The 25,312-nt window shown below is 41.0% G+C and overlaps 1 protein-coding gene across 7 annotated transcripts in view; it reads left to right on the top strand.

Moving 5' to 3' along the window:
• TSNARE1 (t-SNARE domain containing 1) overlaps positions 1-25,312 on the top strand; it is a 490,264-nt gene that overhangs the window by 209,700 nt on the left and 255,252 nt on the right. For all 7 annotated transcript variants that reach the window (XM_086741344.1, XM_086741345.1, XM_086741338.1 and 4 more), the window contains 3 exons: positions 11,664-11,754; positions 14,244-14,318; positions 15,837-15,893. In XM_086741344.1, the coding sequence (XP_086597470.1) occupies positions 11,664-11,754; positions 14,244-14,318; positions 15,837-15,893 (223 nt within the window). The remainder of the gene's footprint in view (positions 1-11,663; positions 11,755-14,243; positions 14,319-15,836; positions 15,894-25,312) is intronic.

Genomic DNA, 25,312 nt, shown 5'->3' with positions numbered 1-25,312 from the left:
TGACTGGATTGTCTGTTTTAAAGATTGATTCTATTTTCATCCATGAGAGAGAGTAGGTGATTTGCCTGGTAGATTAATTGATCTTTTTTCTTTTCAAGTAATTTCACTTGCTGTTTTTCAACCACTTTGCATATGGAGAGCTATCACGCCAACACCGAGAGTGTTAAGAAGGCCAGGCAGAGGAGGCAGAAGGGAAGAGGAATATTTCTGCAATATTTTTCTCTCCATTAAGAAAAAAAGTCCCTAAAATGACATAATGACTGGTTGAGAAGTTGAGATTGAAATCTCCTTCCCCATCAGATTCTCAGCTACATATCTAGACATTTGGCAAGTTGATTTTGTACTATTGCTCAAAAGCTACTGCTATGGGTTGCTGGCTTTATTTTCTGTTCTCGGGGATGCAGTCCCAAAGACCTTTCTTTGTAGTTCTTTCTGACAAGTTTCAACCTCCGAAATAATAAAAAATAATGCACACTTCGAAAGTTACATTAATTTAATACATTTAACACAATGATGTAAGAGATTGATATGGAGTAATCAAACAAATACATCTGATTCAGGAAGTTCCTTTTATAGAAGTTTTTAGGGCAGGTAAGATCCCTCACTGATAGAAATCTTTTATTTTCTGTAAGAGATATTAAAAAGTTCTCTTTCTTTAAGACTATTTGGTAGAGAATGTGTTTTAGAACTAAAAATGAGATCCTGCCAGTGTGACAGAGGAGATGTTGTGTCAGAGGCACATCCAGCCATCACCGTGTGAGTGAGATGCCACTGCTTGCATGGGGCTCCCTTGAGCTGTTGGCTAAGTGCCCTCTCCAGCAGCCACCAGATAAAAAGTGTCCTTGTTGCTGGAGAGAAGAGGAAGAGAAGGTGCATCATGCTGCACCTTGTCTGCAGATGGATGAGAAGCAGGTGATAAGGACCCATCTGTGTCCCTGAAGTTCCCCAGATTTTCCTTGTTCTCCAGTTTTCAGCTGAAAAAAAACTTCTTCTGTCCTGTTGGGAAAGAAACAGAGAAAATTATATTTAGGATATCTCCTCTTAGCTTCTTGCATTTCAGTCTGACCCTGTTTTGATGTAAGATACATTTATTTTAAAAGGAAAGGTCAGTCACGTGCTTCAGTAACACCTCTCCTGTGGTTCACTGGGCCTTTAATGGATATTGCTCATGTAGTCGTTTAAAGAACTTGTCAGCTGGATCCACGTGCACAACTTTTTGGCAGCTATTGCCTATTACTACTTTCTGTTAAAGTCTGTTTTTAAGCAGTAAGACTGCAAGGAAACATGTCTGGGCTTATTTGTCTGCTTTTACGATGCACTGAGGGTGACTTTCTCTGTTTTCTTCACTTTTTGTGCCCCTACCTGCACAAATGCAATGTGATTTTCACAACATGATTGTAAATATGTAATTTCCTAGCTTAGTTACATTTACAATAGCTTGCGTTGAAGCAAGGCGACAGAGAATCAGTCCCCGGAATTTTTTATTCTGCACATAAGCCTCAATTCAGGGAGAGGAGAAATATTATTGATCTTTTTATCAGGTAATTTTCTTCTTTCAAGTACCTGCATTGGCTTCTTAACAGACGTTCTTAAGCTGAATCTATTTTTCCCCCTAGAGAATAAATTTACTGTCAGCAGCAGAGGTTTCTGATAACGGGACTTACAGTTTTCACATTTGAATGGATTGGAACAATTGGATATTTCCATTGTCCCTCACTATAAACAGCGAGTTGCTGTATCTGAGTTCATTACATGCTTGGTCCATTGCCTTCTGCCAGCAGAAAAAAACAATCTTGCCTTACCTGAAACAAACCTCAGAGCCTGTTGTTTTGTAATAAACTTCCCCAGATCTTCTATTTTATTAATTTGTCCTTCTATTATACATTTGTGCCCCTTTTTTATTAGGGAGGTATCCCTTTGAAGTTTAGTTTTTTGGACCGCTGGCAGTGCAATTTAATTGTTGGTCTGCCTCTGGAAGTCCTCGTTCTTCTAGCCGCAGCCTGAGATGTTTTGTCATGGACCATGGATGGTGATTTGCACGATTCCTGTAATAGCAATGCCTTTTGGGTGCTAGTGCAAAATTTATTGCCCCACAAAATGGGGTCTTCATTCACATGGCTGCTCTTGTGGGTGTTTATTGGCCAATAAAGTGCCTTGTGTTTTCGTAATCTAACTACTAGGCTGCTTTATGATCTGATGTCAGCTGGAGGGTGGTGGGGAAGAACGACTTGTGGTACATTGGGAATTATGCATTATTGTCACCTAGGAGTCTGAAGGATCTTTAAATTGATGAAATGTGAGGCTGATGAGCAGAGAAGCCTCACCACTAACATTTCTTTTAAGATTTTTTCTCTTTTCTGAAACTTAATCATTCCTAATAAGAGACAGAGACATCTTTCTGCCTGCTAAGTTAAAGTGTTCCCAGAAAGGCATACAAGGCAGCAAGAAACAGAAGTTGAATGGAAAGGACAATGAAGGAGATAGCAAGAAAAGTATTTAGAGATCAAGAACTCTATATTTTGAGTGTACTGCACTCTGTACAGGATAAATATATTAATTTCCCTTGCACTTCACAGCTTGCCCTTATGTTCAGAAAGTTGCAGAGATGTCAGATTTAAAGAGGCATATGAAGTATAGGGGATAGAGCAGTAGGTGGTAAGTAGGCTACTGAGATCCATTTCTCTTACCGGCACAATTCCTTTCAGTCATCTCCGAGCTTTTTGAGAATGAAGTGCAGTATGAAAACAAAGCTGCAACAAAAAGTCCTGCTCTCAAGCAAACGTATTTTAAAGCTGGTTTCTGCCATATATTGTTTTCACTTTTTTCTTCTCTCTTCTCTCTCGCCTAAAAAAATCAGAAAAAAATAGATCTTGGCACAAGTGCCTCAAGGGATTGTGTTCAGAAAGCGCCAGCACTCTTACCAACTTCAACTTTTAGGCTTCACTTTATACTTTAAAATGGCTCTTTCTTCCAGCTGGCTTCCCTGTCTGCATACCACTGTACTCCAAAATCCCCTCTAGGAGAGGAAGAGGAAGAGGAGAGAGAAAAAACAAGACCAAGTTGTGCAGCGCTTAACTCTTCTGAATTTGGTCTTGCTGGGGACTTAATGGAGCTGATCACAAAGATAAAACATCCCATATCAGGGGAGATGTAATCAGGAGATCAGAGCAAGAAGACCTCGTATCTTGGTCTTGGGTGCTGGAGTCACACAGGTAAAGGATGTGAATGGCCATAGAAATGCATACGTGTAAGTGCACGGAGATGTAATGAGGCAGGAGACCATGTCTTAGCTCAGGGGATGTGGTTGGGGTTGTGTTTTGGGAATACATGGATTTGTAACGAGGCCTAGAAGTTTATGGAGATGGACATGGAGTAGAGGTATGATAGTAAACTGTTGGTGTGAAGTTCTTTTTTGAATTAGAGAACATGGAGATAGTATTTACTTTTGGTGAAGTGGGTATTGCTTGGTGTGTGGATATGGTAGGGGCTGAAAATTTAGTTTCTTCTCTGTAGGACAAGTAGGAGTGATGGCTGACCAGGGAGGTGAGATGTGGGGCAGTGAGACAGGTGTTACAGGGTCTGGTTTGGAAACATGAGCGTATTTGCTCACATAAAAGAACCGTACTAAGATCATATTTTTTTCTGGACATAAAAATGTGGGTCTGTGTACAGAACTTGTGCAAAGCACTTGATACTGTCCCACATGGCATCCTTATCTCTAAACTGGAGAGGCATGGATTTTACAGACAGACAACTCAGTGGATAAGGAATTGGACAGGTGGCTGCACTCAGAGTGTGGTGGTCAACAGCTCAATGTCCAACTAGACACTGGTGATGAGTGGCATTCCTCAGGGGTCCGTGTTGGGCCCGGCCCTGTTCAACATCTTTGTCGACGACATGGACAGTGGGATAGAGTGCACCCTCAGCAAGTTTGCCGATGACACCAAACTGTGTGGTGGAGTCGACATGCTGGAAGGGAGGGATGCCATCCAGAGGGACCTTGACAGGCTGGAGAGGCAGGCCAATGCACACCTTACGAAGTTCAACCAGGCCAAGCACCATATCCTGCATGTGGATCACGGCAATCTGAGACACAAATACAAACTGGGCAGAAAATGGATTGGCAGCCCTGAGGTGAAGGACTTGGGAGTGCTGCTGGATGAGAAGCTCAACATGAGCCAGATAAGTGTGCCTGCAGCCCAGAAAGCCAACTGTATCTTGTGCTGCATCAAGAGGAGTGTGGCCAGCAGGTCAAGGGAGGGGATTCTGCCCCTCTGCTCTGCTCTCGAGACCCCAGCTGCAGTACTGTGTCCAGTTCTGGAGCCCCCAACATAAGAAGGACATGGACTTGAAGTGAGTCCAGAGGAGGCCATGAAGATGATCAGAGGGCTGGAGCACCTCTCCTATGAGGACAGGCTGAGAGAGTTGGGGCTGTTCAGCCTGGAGAAGAGGAGGCTGCAGGGGGACCTTATAGGGGTCTTCCAATACCTCAAGGGGGCTTACAGGAAAGATGGAGAGAAACTGTATAGCAGGGCCTGTTGTGATAGGGCAAAGGGTAGTGTTTTTAGAATAAACGGAGATAGATTCAGACTGGATATAAGGAAGAAGTTTTTTACACTGAGGGTGGTGGAACAGTGGCCCAGGTTGCCCAGAGAGGTGGTGGATGCCCCATCCCTGGAAACATTCAAGGCCAGGCTGGATGGGGCTCTGAGCAACCTGATGTGGTTGGAGGTGTCCCTGCTCCTTGCAGGGGGGTTGGACTGGATGACCTTTAATGGTCCCTTCCAACCCAAACTATTCTGTGATTCTATGATTCTAACTATAAGTACACAATTAATAACAGCAAGCTGAAAGATGTCTCAAGCTCTTTTTTTACCTTTGATTTCTTGCTCACTTCATGAAATAACAATATACCTCACAGTCGTTTGAGTGAAATTGACTCATTTTTCAATTAAAAATGCTTAGTTTTCAGCAAAGTTGGCTTTTCTTTTTTTAAATAAAACATGTATTTTCTGGGATGAAAATGCCTACATCACAGAAATTTGAGTGATTTATTCCCTTTTTATATATGTTTGCTCTGGATGTTCTTGCCACCGAAAAATTTGGTGTCAATGAAATACATTCAAAAGCAAAAGTAAATTTTAAAATCAGAATAAAGTCTCAAAAAATTTACCTCTCTATCCACCAAAACTTGTTATACTCCAAGGTACAAAGCTCTGGCTCTTTTACTAATGAATGTTTCAGCGTAGTTTCTCAAGGAGAGCTAAAGCAATCGATCGCTCATTCACATCAGTGAAGTGCCCTTCATCTTTACTTTTCACAGTGCCATACTGAGTATTAACCCACGTTAAACGCTAAAACCAAGAGAGCAAGTGTGGGAAGGATAATAGGCTAAATTAATCTGCAATGCAATTTATCTCCTGTCCATTTGTCCCTGTCTTTCCTACAGAAATGTGTGCGTGTAGGACATGTTCTTGCACAGTTGTGCACCCATGCTCACTCATACAATCTATCCAGATTGCTTTATCGGTTAGGATTGGTGCATGCAGTGAGGGGGTTGTATTGCCATATTGTTGATAACATGGCAGCATGTGATATTATTTAAAAAAAAAAATCCAACAATGACAGAAACCCTGATGAAGTGTGAAGCGGTGCTCTTAACTCCAACTAAAATTGACCCAAGCTTCAGCAAAGATCTGTAATAAATTACTGGAAGAAAGGCATGGCGACTATATGTAGGTTGTATGTCACTTAGTTTCTTTCTGCTGTTGTTACAGGCACCTTTGACTGTGTTGCTGAGAATTGCTGTAGGGATACATCCCAATAACCTTTCTGTCACAGATGTTAAGCTGTGGTCCACTCATTAATGCAGAAATGTGAAAGAAACAGAATTAAAAAATAGGCAAAGCAATCAGAGTAGTCACGGTTTGATGCCATTTATCTTAGGGCACTAAAAGGATTATCGGGGCAATACTAGAAATTCTGGTGAATATTAAGAGCTCACGGAGAGCAGCTGAGGTCCTCAGGCTGGTCCTCCTGTTTGCTTTTGGCAGAAACATGCAGAAGATGGTCGACTTCTGTATAATCTAAGTTGCAAGAGCAGTGAAAAAGAAGTAAGCAGTTTAAGAAGAAAGCACCTGGGGCGGGGGGAAAGACTATTGTGATCAGTAGGCACCAGGGTTCATCCCAATGAAATGATGGCAAATTAAATTAATTTCTGTCTCTGATAAGCTAAGAGGCTTACTGGGTAATGAGAGAGAGGGAGGTGTAATATAGCTTAGTGCTAGCAAGGCATTTACGAAGGATCCAAGGGGCTCTTTTATTAGGGAATAAAGTGAAACTTGTAAAATTAAAACTTACTTGGGAATAGTGTGGGTGGGAGAAGGAAATGTTACTTGAGGGGTGACTAATGGCAGCGACATTGATAAGCTGCTTCCCATGGGGTCTGCTTTTGAGTGCTCTCTGAGCTGTCAGTAATGACTTGACAGATGGAGTCTGAGGTGATGTTGAACTCATCTGTAGGTGATACGGGGTTAAGAGGGGGTCTTATGTACTGTTCTGGAGATAATTTAGTTGAAAAACACAATCCTGAATTTCTGGTAGCAGTTCAATGAGTAACTAGCTGCTTGCAAAGACTGGTCAAGTTCTGAAGGGGAGCAAATATTCTCCTTATTTTTCATTTTTTAAATGATTTTTAAAAATTTCATTTTTAATTTAATTATTTATTTTTTACTATTTATTTTTAAGAAAGAATGCGAAAAAAAAAAAAAGGTGGAAAATTTTGCTAGAGTTTGCATTGCTGTATATTGCCCTGCTTGCATTTTTGTGGTGAAATTTGTGAGCACTGCTATCTGACTACAATTCATGTGTTTTATTCCACAACTGCTGAACAACATAGCTGCTAGCCAATAGCTGTTTTTGTCTCTAGAGATGACACAGCACCTGTGCCAGGTGGGTTTGAAATACCTCACCTTCTCTTTCCACACAGCCATAGACCATCCCCTAAGCTCCCTAAAGAAAAATAGCACCACATTTCCTAATACTTTCAACTGACAGGCAAATTGGAAATCTATGATGCTTTTATTATAGAATATTATGTGTCTTGAAACTTGGAAGTAGTGGTCCGTTTTTCTCCTTTGCTGGATGATTTATGCCTATGCAAAGGGGTTTGCTGATGGACCAGAATTAGAGCTCTCATTTTGCTTTGTTGTAGATAATTTCTCAACACAGTCAGGTCTGAAAGTCAAAAGGGAAAAAAAAAATTTAAAAAAAGAAAAGTTGTGAGTGTTAGTTTGGAGCCAGAATGAGTAGATTTAGCTTTTCTTCCTTTGGTGACTGTAACGATACAGTAAAGATGCTTTAGGGCTCAGTGAAACAACCTTTCTGCCTAGCTCATCTTGCTGCTTTATTTACATCTGCAAGAAATACTTACAGATGAGAGATGCTCACTCTGTTCATCCGAAGGGATGTACTGTATGTGGAAGCAAACCAGTGGCCCTTGAGGACAAGGCAGGGAGGTGTCTATGGGCAGTAAGTTATAACGGTCTAATGCAGCACAAGTTTCCATCCTACAGATAAGTGTTTGCTTACACAACTGTTGAACCCATCAGCCTGGATCACTCATTTCTGGAAATATCCTTAGTTCTGCTGTAGGATCATCTGGGCTGTGTAGGAGACACCCAAAAGTCATGGCTTACTGCTGAAGGGTGGACTTCTCTGCAGCACCTTTGGAGGTACTCCTCTCCACAGACCATGAAGGACCATTGTTTGATTTGCTCTGGAGCTAAGCACCTTGATTAGGTGATGAAAGGGAAACAGGAGTCTCAAGGACTAAGTATCCCAGTGCCTGTGGCCAACACATAAAGTTTTATATACATGTATTTAAAGTTTGCTGAGACCTTTTATCAGCTCCCACGGACATCAGTCCTTCACAAAATCCAGCTCTAAGACAGGGAAGAGATTGGCTAACGTATTATGGTGTGAACAATTTCCTTATGCATACTTGATGCAGCCTTACATATTTATGTCTCCAACAACAACGGAATATATGCAAATGCAGACACTTAACCTATTTCTGCTTAAGCCACAGATCATGCAGCTCTGTTCACTGCTCTGCACACTGTAATTTTTACCTCTTTTTTTTGTACAAGAAAACTGCAGCAAGTGGTAAGCTGCTGTGCAAAAGACAAGTATACAATTTAAGTTATACTATGCTACCTGGCTTGGCTGTAGTGAAACCTGTCTGACCACCTTTATCCTCTTAAATGCATAAAACTACTCCATCGCTATGCAGTTGTGCTGTGCCAAAGGGGATATGAACTCTAATGAAGTTTAAGCCAGTACAGTAAAGATATCCTTGATCTGCACCTGAAAATCTTATTATTGCTCTTATATTAGGGATCAGACGAAAGTAAAATAAGCCATATCCTGTATTACGAATGGAAATGCCTTTCTCCGGCTGGAACTAGAAAACAAATCTCTTTGGGATTATAGTGAGTGGCGGCAGGCATGGGGAGGCAGGGTGAAGTCTTTCCCTTGTCGATCTCCGCTGTTGCATTTGAGGTCTGATTATTTTTTGGTTGACTTGGTCATTCATCAAGTGTCTCAAAGAAACGGTGGAAAGAGTAGTTAAGCTCCTTCATTCTCTCCCTGCGGAGAAGGGAAACAGCATTCGTTGCGTCTGCCTCTTCGCTCTGCTCGTTTTAAGACTGGATAAATAAATTACAGATATGATCATTTGAAGAGCAAACTGTAAGCAGCTGCACACTGGGGACGATGGATTCGGTGGACTATACTTCTCTTGTAAAGAAAACAACAGCCGTAGGAAACTCTTAGGCAGCAGTGTGGCATCTCTTGTTTTATTTAGTCCATTGTCTTTGCCATCTTTGTGCATACATAAATGCACAGCGAGAGATGTTATTCTTCCTAAGAGCTGGCCTTTTTGTTTTTACTCTTAGAGTGCTTATTTTCAGAGGAGCGCTGTAGACAGATAAGTCTTTTACAACATTTGTATTTTAGTTACTCGCTATCTCCACAGACTAAGTATTTAACTTACTATTGTGTGGAGGACTTTTTTAGAAGCAAATTTTATTCATCAGAGACACCCCTTTAATTAACTTCCACACTTCCATGGTTAGAAGTATATAAAGAAAGCTCATAATAATAATAATAATAATAGTGACATATCTTGTTACCATTACAAATTAAAATAAAATGCTGCAAGGAGTGGAGTTTCAAGGCCTCTTTTTTTTTTAATGAAGATCTTAATAGCATTTAATGTAAATTAAATATAATAATTGTCTGATTCCCGAGCATATCTCTGAGGCTGAAGAATAAGAAGTTAATTGTGCTGACAACATAGTGGGAAGTGCCAAAATCAAGCACCAGCATGTTGGTTAAAGTGCTTTTTGAATTAAGAGGTGGAAGGCAGAACTGTTATTTTTTTGTACTCCCGCTCCCAATTGTTTCGCAGCGGTTTGGTGCAAAGTTTGTGTGTGGCGTGGATTTATTACATAAGATATCTAACATAAAATTTACATTAGAATGCAAATGAAGGAGACTTTTTTTAACTTTAGAGATTGGGATAGATCAAATGCATAAGCCTAACAAGGCATTTTACTTTGGGGATGGGGAATTGCTGGTATGTAAATCCCTAGCTCGTTCTGCGGGCAGATAATTTAATGAGGTCTGCAAAATGACTGGATGTCAACTCCAGCGCCTTGCATTGCATTAGCAGGAATTAGTTGTGGAAGCCTCAGTCTTGAAACTGCTGTTTATGAAAGTCATGCGCTTGGTGGCAAGATTTAGTCGATTAAAAGGTTGGAGATCAGCCTAACTGTGTACTCCTCAAGGCAGGCGATGCGGCAGGATTCAATTCCCAGCTCCCTCTCTTGCAACGGCAGCGTGGAATATCTGTCTGTGGTAGATACGCCCTCTTCCATCTCAAATTACAGGTGATGTAATTAGTCAGCTTCTGCAGTGGGTCTGGGGATCATAAATAAATGAAGTGCATTTTGATGAATGGATACAGAAATGGTATCTTAATTTAACTCGGAATAACTACTTATCAGATCCAGTCTTGTCTTCATGTGAGATTATTTCTCTTTCCTGTCTGGTGCCAAAGGAGTCCATGCCTTCTGTTCGCTTGTTCAACTCTTAACATATATCTGAATTACTGCAGCTAAGAGATGTTACCTTCATGGTATGCTAAGTTTTCTCTTGTATACCTGGTAGGTATAATGCATAAAATTAAGTGTATTTTCATCCTAGACAGCCTTCCCACCTGAGCAATCTGCACAGAGATCTTACTTAAGTGGATCAAAACTGCGAAACTTTGCTATAGAGGTGGATATTGCAGTTCGTGGTGTCTATGTGCGTCTACCCTGACCAGGTGGAAATCCCAGTCAGCGGAGTGCTTGTTGAGAGGTCAAATAAATTGAGATTTTTTTTGTAGTTAAGGTTGTGTTTGGTAAAGACCTGTTTGGGGGCTGGCCTTGTTCTTCAAAGGAGGTGCTGAAAGAGTTGACGTAAGTCTTGAAAGAACTGGTCTCTGTACTGACAGAGGAGAAGGAGCGAGCTGAAGAGCCGTGACAGGCCATGGGTCTTTAGGTCAGAGGGGCCATAAATAGTCATCTTAACGTTTTTTAATCAAAGAACTTCCAGTCACTACACGTCTCATCCACCCTGAAAAACAGAGCACTGATAAACAAGTCTTTTCAATATAACTGTGTATCTGCTAAGGGAGAAAAAAGATCATTTTTCTGCAAGTGTTTCTTGAGCTTCCCTAGAACTTTTGACTGAAGCATTATGGAAAACCACCCTTTTCAGAATAAAAAGATGTGAAGTGCTCCTTGGAGAAGCTTAGAGCCTGAAAATGCCCTGGTCACCTTGGGCATTGACTCAGGGCTGAAAATGTCCTGTTGTTGCGAACTACTCGATTGAAGTAATAAATACCTTTGGACAGCATTTCTGTCTCTTCCCCCTGTTTTGTGTGGTCCTGAACAGCGAAGCCAGCAACCAGTACTTATAATAAATAATAATACTGGAACTTGGTGTGTAAAGGAGAGGGACAACCATGACTGGACAGGGGACTCTTTTGGCTCCCTGTCTGCCTATTTCAGTACTTGTAATGCAGTCCTGCACCTTTGCGTTCACGGTGCTTTCCTGGAGATACTATATCGTTAGCAGGTAGATGATCACGGTAAGTAAATTGAGTCCTGGTCAACTTCTGTGTCTTCAAATTTCTCTTCTGAACACAAAATTTTCCTGGGCAAGCCATCAGATAACTTCCCATTTTGATCTCTTTTTGCTGTACAACCTTTTCTTTCAGCAATTTTAGTTGCAATACCAACCGTCTGTGATGGCCTCATTACCTGCGCACTCCCTATTTTCACCTTATCCTCCCCCATAGACTTTGCAGGTCCACAACCATTGTCTTTGTGCTGATCACAGGAAGAACACTTTGGGCAGCTCCTCGCTAGTATTTCCAACAGCCTTCTGGCTGCCATTGCTGTTTCAGACCTTGGACTTGCATATTCCTACTGTGGCTCTGTGTGCTGTGTGTTGTGTTGTCTCAATTGCTCTGCAGCTTGATAAATTTATCTAAGTGTCTCATTATGCAATTAATTTCAATTGCAATTCTCATCATCTCCTCTCTTCTGCAGGCATGCAACCCAGCAGGAGACTAATAAAACCATCACGACTAGCACCAAAGCCATCAAGCAGCTATCTGAGGCTGTCAGAGGCTCATCCAGGGTACGTGTCAGTCAAGATGCTACTGGGGGAAGAGTGCTGGGTTTTATGGAGGGAGGAATATTGAAAAAAGCTGTGGTAGTGGATCCTTTGAAGCTGTGGTGTTCCATGACTTTCTACAACTTCCTTTCTTGTTACACAATAAGCACAGCTTGCATTTATAAATGACCAATGGTAAAACTACTACAGAAACCAGTTCTTCTCCCAGAACTGGATCATGTGGAATTGGAAATCAAGAACTCATCAACAAAGCCTTGACTAGATCACACCTGTCTCAGCACCTCACTCAGTTTGGGTAAAAGCACTACAAGAATCACCTGGATCCATAAGAGTTTGGCATTGGTTAAAGACTGACTTGTGCAGTGCGTGCGCTGGATGCAGATGAGTTTGGAAGTGTGTTGAAGTGTCTGGAAAGTACAAAGGAGTGGAATGTGTCTGGATATGACATTCATTCAGTGCTGTATGATGCTGCAAAGGCAGCAGTGGAGATATAGATAATTACAGGCTGTGGCCAGATCAAAGCAGGACTTTGAATTATTACTTACTCTACAGCAACCCTATCTTTTGTATGTATAGACCTCTGTCATCAGCAGGTTCAACTCATACATGCACCATTGTCACAGCGGTATGAATGATCCCCATCCACTGGTCCCCAGTGCAATAACTGGACAAATGGAAGGTTTCCGGCCTTTCCACAAAGACCTTTATACCCCGTATGTTCCTGCTGACTTTGGCTTGTGGTATACATCTTGGGGAAGAACAGAAAGTTACTGTGGGGAGCAAACTCCAGCTGGTTTGAGAGTTGAGAAGTTTCACATGCATAACAGGTGATTCAACAATTGAAATGAGAATTAAGACAATTCTTTCCTACTTGATTCTGCCTAGCAGTTTTCTGTTGCATTCTTACTTCCAGCATCCATATATTTTCTGGGTCAGGAACTTATCTAAATGGGAGTTTTACCCTCGCTCACTTTGTGTCGTTCTCCGAAGTCCTATATTACCTCAACTCTGTTCTGACTGTCCTTCCACCTGGAAAAAAAAAAAAAAAAGGCCTGCTCTAAACATACAACTCATCTCTGTCCAATTGGTTTTTATAGCCTGGATTTATGTCACTTGCCAAAAGGCCTCTGAGATAAGGATTTAAGAACTGAGTCACCCCAGGTGACTTTGTAACCAATGGAGGACCATGTGCAACTCAGCTCACTCAAAAAAAATGAATGGGTGATCATCTACTCGAGAGGATGGGGAGGGCAGCTTGGAATGACTGTTCTCCATATGTAGACAGCAACCTTATGCAGGCGCCAAGCTTAATACTTTGATTTTTGTTAACATGTTGCTTTGATCAGTGGTGGAACTATTCTTTTTTCCTTTTTCTTCCATACTCTGAGAATAATTACATCAAAGCTTGATGAAACAGAAGTTGCTTTCTTGGAGATGTGGGAATCAGAGCTGCTTTGTGCTGATCTCTTGACTCCCTTTTGTGACATAAATTGGGTCCAAAGGGAAATCAGGCAAGGTCAATTAAATCCAATTATAGTGCCACACAAGAATGTCATTATTTGCCCTTGAATCCTATGTAGTGTCCAGTGGGGACTGTCAGCAGGACAGCTTTTACTGTCATGGGGAGAAAAATTGCTAAGTTAAAGGGAGAATGTTTAAAGCCTGAAGAAATAGACACACAATTATGGTAATAGGAAGAAACTTGCCACTCTCTATTGGCATCACATAATAACTTTTTCTGCTCCCTGGCCAATTAATTTAACAGATTTAATTTTTTTTAACTCTTCTTTCCTAAGAGTGTGCAGTTTAAGTAACTAAACCTACAAATTTTGATATAAAGCCTGTAGCCCTCCTCCCTTATATCGAATAAATAGTTCTGGTGGGTACTGGCTTACCAACTGGTGGTTGGTAAGTTCCTCTTGGGGATCTGGGTAGCACTACAAACTTTCCTCCCATAAAATTTTTCACATCATGAAAAGCCTTCTGTTAGTTTAGAGCTTTATAGTAATTCCTTTCCAATCTATTATTCTATGTATTGCTTTGCATACACACACACGGACAAAATTTTCAGTTCTTTTTTTTTTTTTTAATTCTATTTTCTTATTGTTTAGCAGTCAACAAGGTGCACTGTGGTAGTTTCTCTGACTTCCCTTGACTCTCCAGGTGCTACTAGAGCTATTTGAGTCAGAATGCCCAACTGAGCAAATTGATAGTATTTCAGGAGCAAAGATACTGATGTAAGTGGACCGGTGTGACACAAGACAGGAGACTGATTTAAAATAGTACATGCCTGTTTAAGGGCTTCCTTTCAAACTAACCTCAAAGGACTGAAATGCAGAGGCCTTTCTGAAATTCCAGGTTTTTGCAGAATGAGTGCTGGACCATTAGATCTGCTCTCCAGAGTGGCAATCTTGTCTTATTTTGCATGTGTATGAAACCACTTGGTTTATCTCTACAGTCCTGCTAACTGGGCTTCTGTTTTTCCAAAACAGCAAGAGCAACTTCAGCTGGACAGGCTGAAGAACCAGCTATCAGATGCCATCCAGAGATATGGAGCTGTGCAGAAAGTAAGGATCTTGCTTGCTTCCACTCTTCCATACATGAGTTTGGGAACATGTTACGGGAGCTTGGAGCATCTCCACAGAGCTGCTTACATGTAGTTTCCTCCCGCTTTTCTTACTTTATCAGTTAAGCAGTGTAGCATTGCGTTGGAATATACACACTCATGCAACTGCAGAACAATTCAGCAGCAATGGAAAAGGAAAAAGAAAAAAAAAAAGCTTTTGGCAGTGTGGACCTTCAGTGGTACCTTTGGCTTTGCCGTGACATTATTTTTGTCTGTCTCCACTTCCAGGGGAGAAGGAGCAGTGATTGCACAGTGCCTCTTTCACCTTTTGTGCTTACAGAAAATGTGTGGGCAACATTGCTGATTTAAATGTTAACCCGCCTCATGACTCTGCTATGTCGTGTGGCTTTGCCAAAAGGTTTCCGAACTCATCTTGTGGGTTGGACCTGTCACCAAGATCAAGCTGTTTATTAAAACAAACAAAACCTGAACTCCAGCTCTTTCATTTGCTTCTTGCTCTCCCACTTTACCCCAGGGAGGCTCTGCTGATGAGCAGATTTGCTTTGCTTTTAAACATTGTAGTAATGATTTAAATTTACCATCCTCAAACTGCTTCTCTCCCCTGAGGTAACAAGTTGGAGCATATATCTCGATTAATTGAATCCTATGCAAACAAAACTCTGGTTGCTTTCTTATACTGCTTTAGTGAGTTTGACCCATGCCTGCATCACAAGGGAAGAATATATTGTAATTATACAGGTGTAATGAAATCTGGCTGGCAACATGCACTTAATAATGTGTCTCTGTTAGAAACACTCTACTGATTGATTTCCCAACACTTGTGGGCTATGGTTGAAAAATAAATAAATAAGGAGATAAAAGCACGTAAAATTGCACTTCAACAGCATGTACATTATGTAATAGCATCGCGCTATCTCTGGCACTGTCTTGTATTTTTAATTATTTCTCTGTTCTATTCGAAAACCAAAGTGTGAGGTCTTTAAACGCAATGATTTTATAACTTAAATGAGAAGCTGGAGCCATTCAGGTAAAGGGCTCCACCCCCATACGCAAACACCTTTTTAATTCTTTTTATTAAATGTTCAAGAGTACAATCCGTCTGAACTGTAAATGTAAGGTTTTTATTAAAAAAAAAAAATCTGTCATCAATTCAGAAGTGCCAAAATTAGCCACTGCAGTTTGTGAATGCCCAGTTGCGTCAGGAAACCAATCTGAGCGGTAAATTGCTACTTATCCACGTCCTAGCTGTCATTTTTTTTAAATGCGTGTTTCAGATTTGGTACCCTTGTCATTCCAAAATCTTTGAAGACTTCTAGTTCCTGCAAGACCAAACTTTTCAATGCAGTTGTACTCCCTTTCTTTTTCTAGATAATAAGTTTTATCTGTGTCCTTTTCTTTAAAAAGCAGAAGAAATAGCTTCATATGATTCCTTCTCTAAATATTTTTACTCTATTTTCTCAGCTATTTTCCCTCTTTTTTTTTTTTCCCATTTTTACAGAAAATAGCAGAGAAATCCAAAGCTTTGCTTCCTGTTGGGCAGAAAAGTACCAAACAGGTAAGTTGATGTCTTTGACAGTTAACTGCATTGCTAAAAAAGGGCTGTTTTCTCACCCCACTAACGATGCTGAAGAGCGTGGTGCTTCCCCACTGCCTACACTGAAGTCAGTGAGATGGTTTTCAAATACAGATGTATAACATCTTTGGAGGCGGAAGATACAGGACTCAGGGAAAAAAAAAAAAGACATATGTAAGACTTCTTTAATTATTCTCTAATTTTCTGTTCTCATGGGGCTGTTTTCCTATTCTTGACGGGAGTTTTGTCTACTCTGAAATACACCAAAGAGCGGTCCTATGCCCCCTTCCATGGGAGCTGGGCTCGTAGGCTAGGTGAGATCATGCTACAAGTGCAGTTTTGTAACAGGAAGCATGAGGAGTTTTTATGAAATTTCTATCCTGACTTTCAAGATGGATCATGTTGTGAGAGACTGAATTGTGGGAAATTTTGTCTCAAAGTTTGCTTGCATATAAAGGACTGAATTGTAGGGCATTTATCCCAAAGGATTGCGTAGCCAAGTGAGAAATTCTTCCCAGACTCGTCCAAGGTTGGCTAGAACACAAAGGAGCCTTCCTCTTATCCAAATCGGACCGTAACACGTGTGCTCTGTGTTCTTCAGCTCCGTTAGACTGTGGTTACCATTTAGACATATATACAAATAGAGCTTTTTTTTTTCCTCTTTTTACATTGAACTTTGTCAATGAATAAATACTATACGTAATCAGAGTGTGTATGATATAGTTTTGTACGTATATTCAGCTTCATATGTACAGGCATGTGTGTGTATATATAAAATATAATTAAATGCATGTGTAACTGTGCACATATATAACATGATTAAGAGTGTAAAGATATATGTGTATATATATATGTATATATATATGCTTGTCTGTAATCTTTCACAAACAGTAATGCAAAATACTATGTATGTGATATGTGTGTGTATAAATCTCTGCAGACTTCAATGAGAGGTTTGATGCCAGGAGATCAGTTAGCTTTAGATTAGAATAGACTCATAAAATAGAATATCAGATTGGAAGGGACCTCAAGGATCATCTGGCTCAACCTTTCTTGGCAAAAATATGATCTAGAAAAGATGACCCAGCACCCTGTCCAGCCAAATCTTAAAAGTGTCCAATGTTGGGGAATCCACCTCTTCCCTGGGGAGATTATTCCGGTGGCTGATTGTTCTCATTAAAAACTCTATAAAACCTGCTGAAAGGAATGGAGTGACGTGATTGTTCTTTACTTGTTATTATTTTTCCAGCTGCATATTGGTCAGGACATGCAAAATTATAGTTGCCACCGCAACCGTAACCTGACCACTATGTTCACATCTTAAGGCATTAAAGTTAATGCCCTATACAGTCATGCAAAATGCTACGTATGTTCGGGGAACCTGATTTATGGATCCTATGAAGTCAAGATGCCAGTCTTCATGCAGATCCAGTCTTGATTCAAATGCTCCTTGCCTGCTGGGCTTTGTTTTATTTTATTTATTATTTAATTTATTACAGCAAATTGTAAGAGGTTTGAAGAATGATAGTTTTTCTGAATACGTGTCCCTGTAATTCTTCTCTTCCGTTGGTGGGTGGGAAAGGTAAGATGTTTGGTAGCACAAACTCTAATAAGTATCCTTTAGGGAGTAACTGATTCCCTAGATGCACGTAGCAGGTAAAAATTGGAAAGTGAAGCTTCAGGAAGATTATTCTCCTGGATGGTTTGCTGTAAGTACTGTTTAATTGAGTTTATTTATTTATAAAGGCAAAATAAAGGCATTGATCCAAAATTTCGTGAAGCTTGAAGTTATATAAATTCTTAATCAAATATGTGTTTGTAGGAATGTATTTGTGTGTAGACAAATCGATGCATTTCTATAGGTGTGTTACTGCATATATTGAAAGAAAGACACAAATTTTTACTGCACTGAATGATCATGGTTGAATGTGAGTCAAGGCAACTATTTGAGAAAAAAAATAATCCTTTCCCTTGGATCTGTGAAAGCAATTTTAAATATTCAGCCAGTGGCCAAAATGAGACCTCAGAAGTCTCATTAAGCGAGTGCACAGGGGAACCCTGGAAAGCAGCATTTATAAGAAAGCATTTATGAGAAATGCTGTTGCAGCATACAGCAGAGACGGTATCATGTTTGGTGATATTGTTGCCTCTGGTTCCTGCTTACGTATGGGGCAGACGTGCTTCAGATCCCCCCTCCTCCCTCTGCACAGACACATCTTGGTGTGAAGTAACTGTTCCTCCTTCCAGGCAGAGAGCCCAAAGTAGGAGAGGGGTGTCCCCCATAGCAGTGATGGAGAATGTGGGACAGTGTGGTCAGCGGTAGGAAACGCTGGACAGCTGAGTAGACCTGTCCTCTTGGGCTGAGTCCATCTCACAGTGCAACAGCTGGGTATAATAAAATAAGATAATGTTCTAATAGCACAGAACAGATTTTCTGTGATATTAAAATAAATTATAGCCTACAGAAAATCCACAAAATAGCCAATAATCCCTCTGAGCACAGGAGATAAAAAAAAAAATCCTTCTTTTAAATTCTTTTTAATTATTGTGCAATCTTCACATTGAAAGAATAATATGTTCTTGTGCCCATGATTGAATAAGCTTGAGTGATATTAAACCCAATAGCAGACCAGGCTGAAAATCTGAGGGCTCCTAAAGATCCATCCCTGGCAGTGCCTAGCAGTGACAGCCCAATTTGGGCATCCTTCCTGCATCTGTCACATGCTTTTGGGCCACCTCCATCTTTCCTGGATCCTCTTTGACCACACTTAGCCATCTATCTTCTCAACTCATGAGGAGGAAAGTGGGCTTTCTCACCATGTAGACTTTGTGGGCGGTTCCCCAAACAGAGAGGGAGAGGGGGGAGACACAGTTCTCTTTTAGCTGAGGAATGAGTTTTAAACTAAAACTAGACTAAAAATTAGAACAGACTTTTTTTTTTTTTTTTTTAATAAGAGGAAACTTTCCTGGCAATTTTTAGAAATTAAAATTACAGTAATTGTCATAGTGTAATGGCACTCCTCTTCATTTCCTGCTGCTCACGGGGAGAGGGAAGGATAATTACTGCTCTGGAACATGGCAGTTGCCAAAAGAGGTCCTTTGTTTCTTATTCGGTAAGCCTACTTGACCCTTCTCTCAAAGATCAGTAAATTATGTTTCTTAGGAGCACAAAAATGGGTAATAAACCTCTATTTGCATATACAAGCTTCTTTCTCCTGACTGCATCAATTTATTTGTGCTTTAAATGGACTTCCTTCTCACAGGAAGCATAATTTCTCTCTTTCTTCCTGTGTTTATGAAGTTGTTCTTTTTATGTGATTAGAGTAAAATTCTCATTTTGGGGCAGCAAGATCCAATAATTGTCTTTATGGGAGAATAATTTTTTGGCAATAATATCTGCATAAACTGCATAGATGTATGTGTGTGTGCAATGGCTGGTTACTTTGGCTTCTATTTTTACAGGGTCCTTATCATGGTAGATGCTGTATAAGCATAGCTATTAGATTGTGCCACCCTGAGGATCTTGCAGGCTAAGCAAACGCCAACAGGCTGTTTGGACCGACAATTAGCAATGAGTTTTTAACGCAGTGGGTGCTCTTCATGCTGGAATTCCAAAGCTTAGTTTGAAACTGACTTCAACATTCGGGGGAGGGTGTGGTGTGTATTTTTCTTTAATACAAAATTGAATTTCTCATGATCAAGATACAGCTTTTGCCCTCACAAATTGAGCTTTTAATTTACGAATTTATCTTATGGACTCCAACGTCTTATCTTAGAACTCATCCCAGCTCGTAATATCCCAGTCTGGCTGATACATCGTAGGAAATCAAGCCTTAGCTTCGGTGATAATGCATCTTGCGTGTGTGGTAGTAGTCGCTCTGTCTTCTCAAGGTCGTGTGGTATGCAGCTACTTCTGTAAAAAGTGTTATTTCAATAATGTCAACTTTGTTTTAAATGACTGTGCATCCATTAAAAGCCATATTCTAATCAGCCCACTCCTCTGTTCCTTCGGCTGTCAATATGGAGCATTTAAATCACACCGTTATTTTTTCTTGACTTTATTTAAGTGTAGGCTTTTGTTCGTTTTGTTGTTTGTTTTTTTTTTTTTTTAAGGCTGTCATCAAAGCAGCTTTCCTAAGACAATTTTATTTTTCTTCTTTTTCTGTCTGTTTGGGAGTAGGGAAGTAGATTCTGACGCAGGGATTTAATAAGTGGATGGAAATAGATTCATGCCTGATTTTATTTGTTTATTCTCTACATTCCCAAGGGAGGTGGAATCTAGCCCAAGTAGACCTTTTCACTGCTTCTGGTGGGTTTGGTTTTTCACTCAGCGTGCTCGTGATCTTACAAAAAAAATGCCAGTGGGTTTTATAGACATGGTACTTCACTAACAAACCATTAAACTCCATCTCTGATATGTCAGGGATGCAGCACTTTGCAACTGTAAGAGTTAAAATCAAGACTTCTGCATCCTTAAGGGCAGCCAAACCAGCACCAGAGCCCTTGGGAAAATGCTTGTATTCCTTGTGCTGCTTGAGGCTGTGCACAGGTTTTGTGGGGCAACGAGAGTGCTGAGGACTTCAGCGTTGCGTGGAAAACCATGTAAGAAAGCTCCCAAATCCTATTACGTCTGTAAAGGAGGTAATTATCAAAGTCTGGAGGCATGAGGTTCCTGTAACATATAGCCCCTTATTCTAGAAAAGGAGAAAAATAAGAAAAAATAAATCTATATAAAGACTAAATCTGTATAACCAGGTTTGGGGGATCCTCCTATTTCCTAAATTGGCCAAACAACTTCAGCACTGTGGATTTTCCTTAGCAATACTCTCTCAAGCACCTGTCATGGGATAAGCCCACTTCGCTTGCCCATGTCTGCTGATGTACCTCAAAAGTGCAGCTGCCTGTTTCAGCACCCGAGCAAAGGATTTTTTATTCATTAGCTGGGTTTTCTGGTCGGTTGAGAGGTTTTTTGTTTGTTTCTTTGTCGGTTTTTCTTTTTTTTTTTATTTTTCCTTTTTTTTTGAGTGAGGAAGGACGGAGGTGTTTTTTTTTTTTTTGTGTGGGCAGAGGATGAAGGCAGGGGAAGGGTTTCTTTTGTATGAAGCCTCCTCCACAGCAGCTCACTGGCTTCACATGCTGTGCCAATGCCGCTCGCCTCTACCCCGGTTCTGAGTCATCGTCGGAGCCGTCTCGCAAATCGAAGGGCTGTTTTGTCTGGAATGAGCCTGCCTCACTGCCCAGCTCCACAAGCACTTGCTTTTATGTTCCTAAATCCTGAGGCCACTTTGCCTCACCTCACACTAGCAAAGACCCTGCCGGGAGGGCTGTGCGTGGGAAATGGTGATGCTGGGGTTGCGTGGAGGAGTTTGAGGTCGTGGGATGAAACACTGGCACGAATGTGCCTTGTTAATAGGAGAGAGAGCTTTCTCAGAGAGCAAATCTATATTTTGTGCCTGGAGGCTTGGACAGATAACATAATTCGACTGGTACCCACATTGTTATTTTTCCATAGTCAGCGACAGCTCTGCAAATATTTTTTCTCATTGCTTGTGGTAGCTGCCTGGGTATTTGCAGTGCTCCTTTATCCTTCCAGCTGTTAAATTTAAAGGATGTTGCAAGTACCCATGTCTTCATGCCAAATCAGGGTCCTTCATATAGGGGATCTCTGCGCCCATAAAGATGGGAAAAGCTATCCTCACCTGTTGCATCAGATCTGGCCACGGTTTCAAGGAGTGCTGGCTCCTGTTTTCTCACCAGTACTTTTTTTTTGCACAGTGAGCATGGACAGCGCTTTGCTACATGGTCCAAGCCACCACTGCTGACATGGATGTGTATATCTACAGATATATAGAATCATAGAATCATAGAATCGTAGAATGGTTTGAGTTGGAAGGGACCTTCAAAAGTCATCCAGTCCAAGCCCCCTGCAAGAAGCAGGGACATCCCCAACCACATTAGGTTGCTCAGAGCCTCTTCCAACCTGGCCTTGAATGTTTCCAGGGATGGGGCATCCATCACCTCTCTGGGCAACCTGGGCCAGTGTTCCACCACCCTCGGTGTAGTTTTTTTTCCCCTAATATGTGATCTGAATCTACCTCCCTCTATTTTGAAACCATTATCCCTTGTCCTGTCACAACAGGCCCTGCTGAAGAGTTTCTCCCCATCTTTCCTGTAGCCCCCTTGAGGTACTGGAAGGCTGCTATAAGGTCTCCCTGGAGCCTCCTCTCCTCCAAGCTGAACAGCCCCAATTCTCTCAGCCTGTCCTCATAGGAGAGGTACTCCAGCCCTTTTATCATCTTCATGGCCTCCTCTGGACCCTCTCCAACTGGTCCATGTCCTTATGTTGGGGCTATGCGTGTCTACATCTACATTTACATTTACATCTATTCTATATAAATCTAAATCTAAACCTAACCTTAAACCTAAACAGTAAAAATAAAAATAAAATATAAATATAAAACTATAGCTACAACTATAAATATAGAACTATAGCTATAGCTATAACTATAAATATAAATAGTGAATATAGTGGCAGCGTGGCCGGTTGGATGGATGCTCACCTTGGTCAGAGAGCTTTGTCCTTGCACACAGTTTTTCTAGGCGGTGAGAGTCACCTTTGGCAGCACTGTCAGATCTGTGCTGACAGCAGTGTAAGAGGAGAGCAAATGCATGCCAGACTCCCAGAGCTGATGAAACGTTGGCTGGCTCTATAGGACATGTGTAGCTGTGATGGCAGTAGTATAATTATAAAAAATAAACCTCTGCATCAGTCTGCAAGCTTGGATTTTCTTTGCTGTAGTTCAGTGGCTTTTCTTCTCTACATATATTTTTTTTTTCTGTGCGTGAGCTTGATGATGTAGTAAGTGGGTGGTTCTGCCCACTGCAAGTGGAAATTATTCCTGTTAGTATGATGGGGATGCTTGTACAACCTCATCCACCTCCCTTCTGTCAATCTTTCAACCCCACCTTGCAGGAGTTGCATTTGCAAGAGTCTAAGTTGACTTTTGCCCTGGCAGAGATCACACAGTAACTGGAGAAACAAATGTGAAACCTTACTGAGTGTGTCACCTTGCTCCAAAGTGAATGCAGTGTTATTTAATACATTTAAACCCCCCTGTGGAGACGGATTACTGAAAGGAAGGAAATTGTATTCTTCTAAACCCACTTTGATGGCTGCATTTATCACACGATTAAATGTGAACGGCAGTGGTATTTTCTCATGAAAAAAATGTATTTGGAAATAGGTTAACCCTTACTTCACCAGGGTGAAGGCAAAAGTAATATTTAGTGACATTTCTAGGGCTCCATCCAATGTATTTTCAGAATCTCAGTAGCCCGTGTTATATCCACCATATAGTTCAAAGATATTTAACCCCTTTCACTCCTGTGTAGAGGGCAGTGCTGTTACTGCTTCTGTAGTGTGTATCATCCGTGAAATGCCGTGTGATGCTCCAGCATCATACCAGCCCCCAGGCTGACCTGGTATAATAAGACAGACTTGCTATCTCAGACTCTTTCAGTTGATCACAGTTATTCCTGATTTACTGCAAACAAAAGGAAACACAGAGCCAGGCTTATAATTTGGATTCTTTGTTCTGCTACTTAGTTCTGGTGCCTAGCTGAAAACTGTAATCCAAGCTTGTGTTATTTTGCTAAATCAAGCTTTCACTAATGTTTTGGTTTGTTATGGGGTTACATCCTCACTTTTAATGATCACCCAGGTTGCTGAGATGCCTTTGGAGTTAAGCCATAAAGCTGGACATGTATCAGAGAGATAATTTATATATAGCTTGTTTATAAAGCGCATCAGGATCTGTGAGATAAGGCATGTACTGCAGATGATGTTTCAAACAGTTATTTTTAAGCTGATAGCGATAGTCTGTGTGGTAAATAAAATAAATGCATGTTCACCTAAACACAGATGGTAGTTCTCCCTTAAAACTCTCACAAACTTCTCAATTTGAGAAGGCATCTGTGCAGCAAATAATTCCCTTCAGTTTAAGACATTTCTTCAGCTATGTCTGACTGTCCCAAATCTGAAATGAGGTGGTGGTTCGTAACATGTGCCATGGGCAAACCCTGCCCAAAATTGCCAGGACATGCTCCCATGTGCATAGATGGGAATGAAGTGAGAATTGGACTTGATGATCCTTATGGATCCCTTCCAATTTGAGATACTCTGCCATTTCTATGAATGATAAGACTGAGCCATGAGTGTTGCTCATCACTGCTACCCTCAGGAGCAAATCAACGTTGCATGGCTGGTACCTCCTTTGTGTCTCCCATGTTCCTCCTCATGCCTGTAAACGCTGGATGAATCCCCGGGGGAGTGATGCAGCCACGCTGTCATGGGTATCCCCCTCCTACGCATGTTCAAATGAGCAATTTGTTATTTCAGCGGTGAGATGACAAGAATGTATCTTCCCCTGCAGTAAAACACCGGGATGCTTTGCAGTGTCCCCATTATTAATCTTATTTTAATTAAAATGGTGTTACCATACAGTATATTGGGATAAGCATTAGGCAGTCAGTAATTCTAGTGACTGGTAGAGTCTGCCACTCTGGTGAGTGGTAGAGCAAGGAAGGCTTTTCCCTCATGGGTCGTTTTCCCACATGGATCATTCTGATATCTTATGCAAATGGAGTATTTTCCATGATAAGGGAAAAATAAGTCATTACATCTATTTATCTATCTATTTATTTATTTATTTATTTTCACGTGATGGGTCAGAGCCTTGTGAAAACAGACAGTTGTACTGTGGTCAGTGAGCGAAGGAAAGCCAACCTTCTGCCCCTGTTTGTGCAATTTCCCAAGGCAAAACTTGCACCACAACCAGGAGGTTCAAAATGTCCTCCTTGGCACAGAAAGTATGGCATGGGAAAGTCTTTATAGCTTTTACTTCTGCATGGAGAAAATAGCTGGAAATAGGTAAAAAAAAAAAAAAAAAGGATTATTTCCGTGTACCCAGTTTTCTATGGGGAAAAGCTGAAGATCCTGCTTCCAATCTGTGCAAGCTCTGGAGCTGTTATGAGTTGTGGTTTGCATGCGTCACTTGGATAAAATGAAAAGCTTCAGTATTTTATTTTCTGCCTCACTCAGCCTGTAAGCTCCTGAATGAAGTAAAACTATTGAGATAGTTCCTAGAACCGTAACTCAATATTACACTTGATACAACTAAATCTCTTGATCTGCAGAGTTCCTTGCTTTAAGAAGAATTTTCTTTCCCCTTCCCTTTCCCGTTTCCATTCTCCTTCCCCTTCCCCTTCCCCTTCCCCTTCCCTTTCCCCTTTTCTTTTCCTTTTCCTTTTCCTTTCCCCTTCCTCTTCCCTTTCCTTGACTTTCTCCTTCCCTTTTTTTCTGGATGGGAATACACTTGCATGAAGAGCTTAGTAGTGGCATG

This window comes from Chlamydotis macqueenii, chromosome 2 (genome assembly GCF_036417535.1).
Source record: "Chlamydotis macqueenii isolate bChlMac1 chromosome 2, bChlMac1.mat, whole genome shotgun sequence".
Classification (NCBI taxonomy): Eukaryota; Metazoa; Chordata; class Aves; order Otidiformes; family Otididae; genus Chlamydotis; species Chlamydotis macqueenii.
The sequence above is the reverse complement of the archived record's forward strand: the minus strand, read 5'-3'. Positions and strand labels throughout refer to the sequence as shown.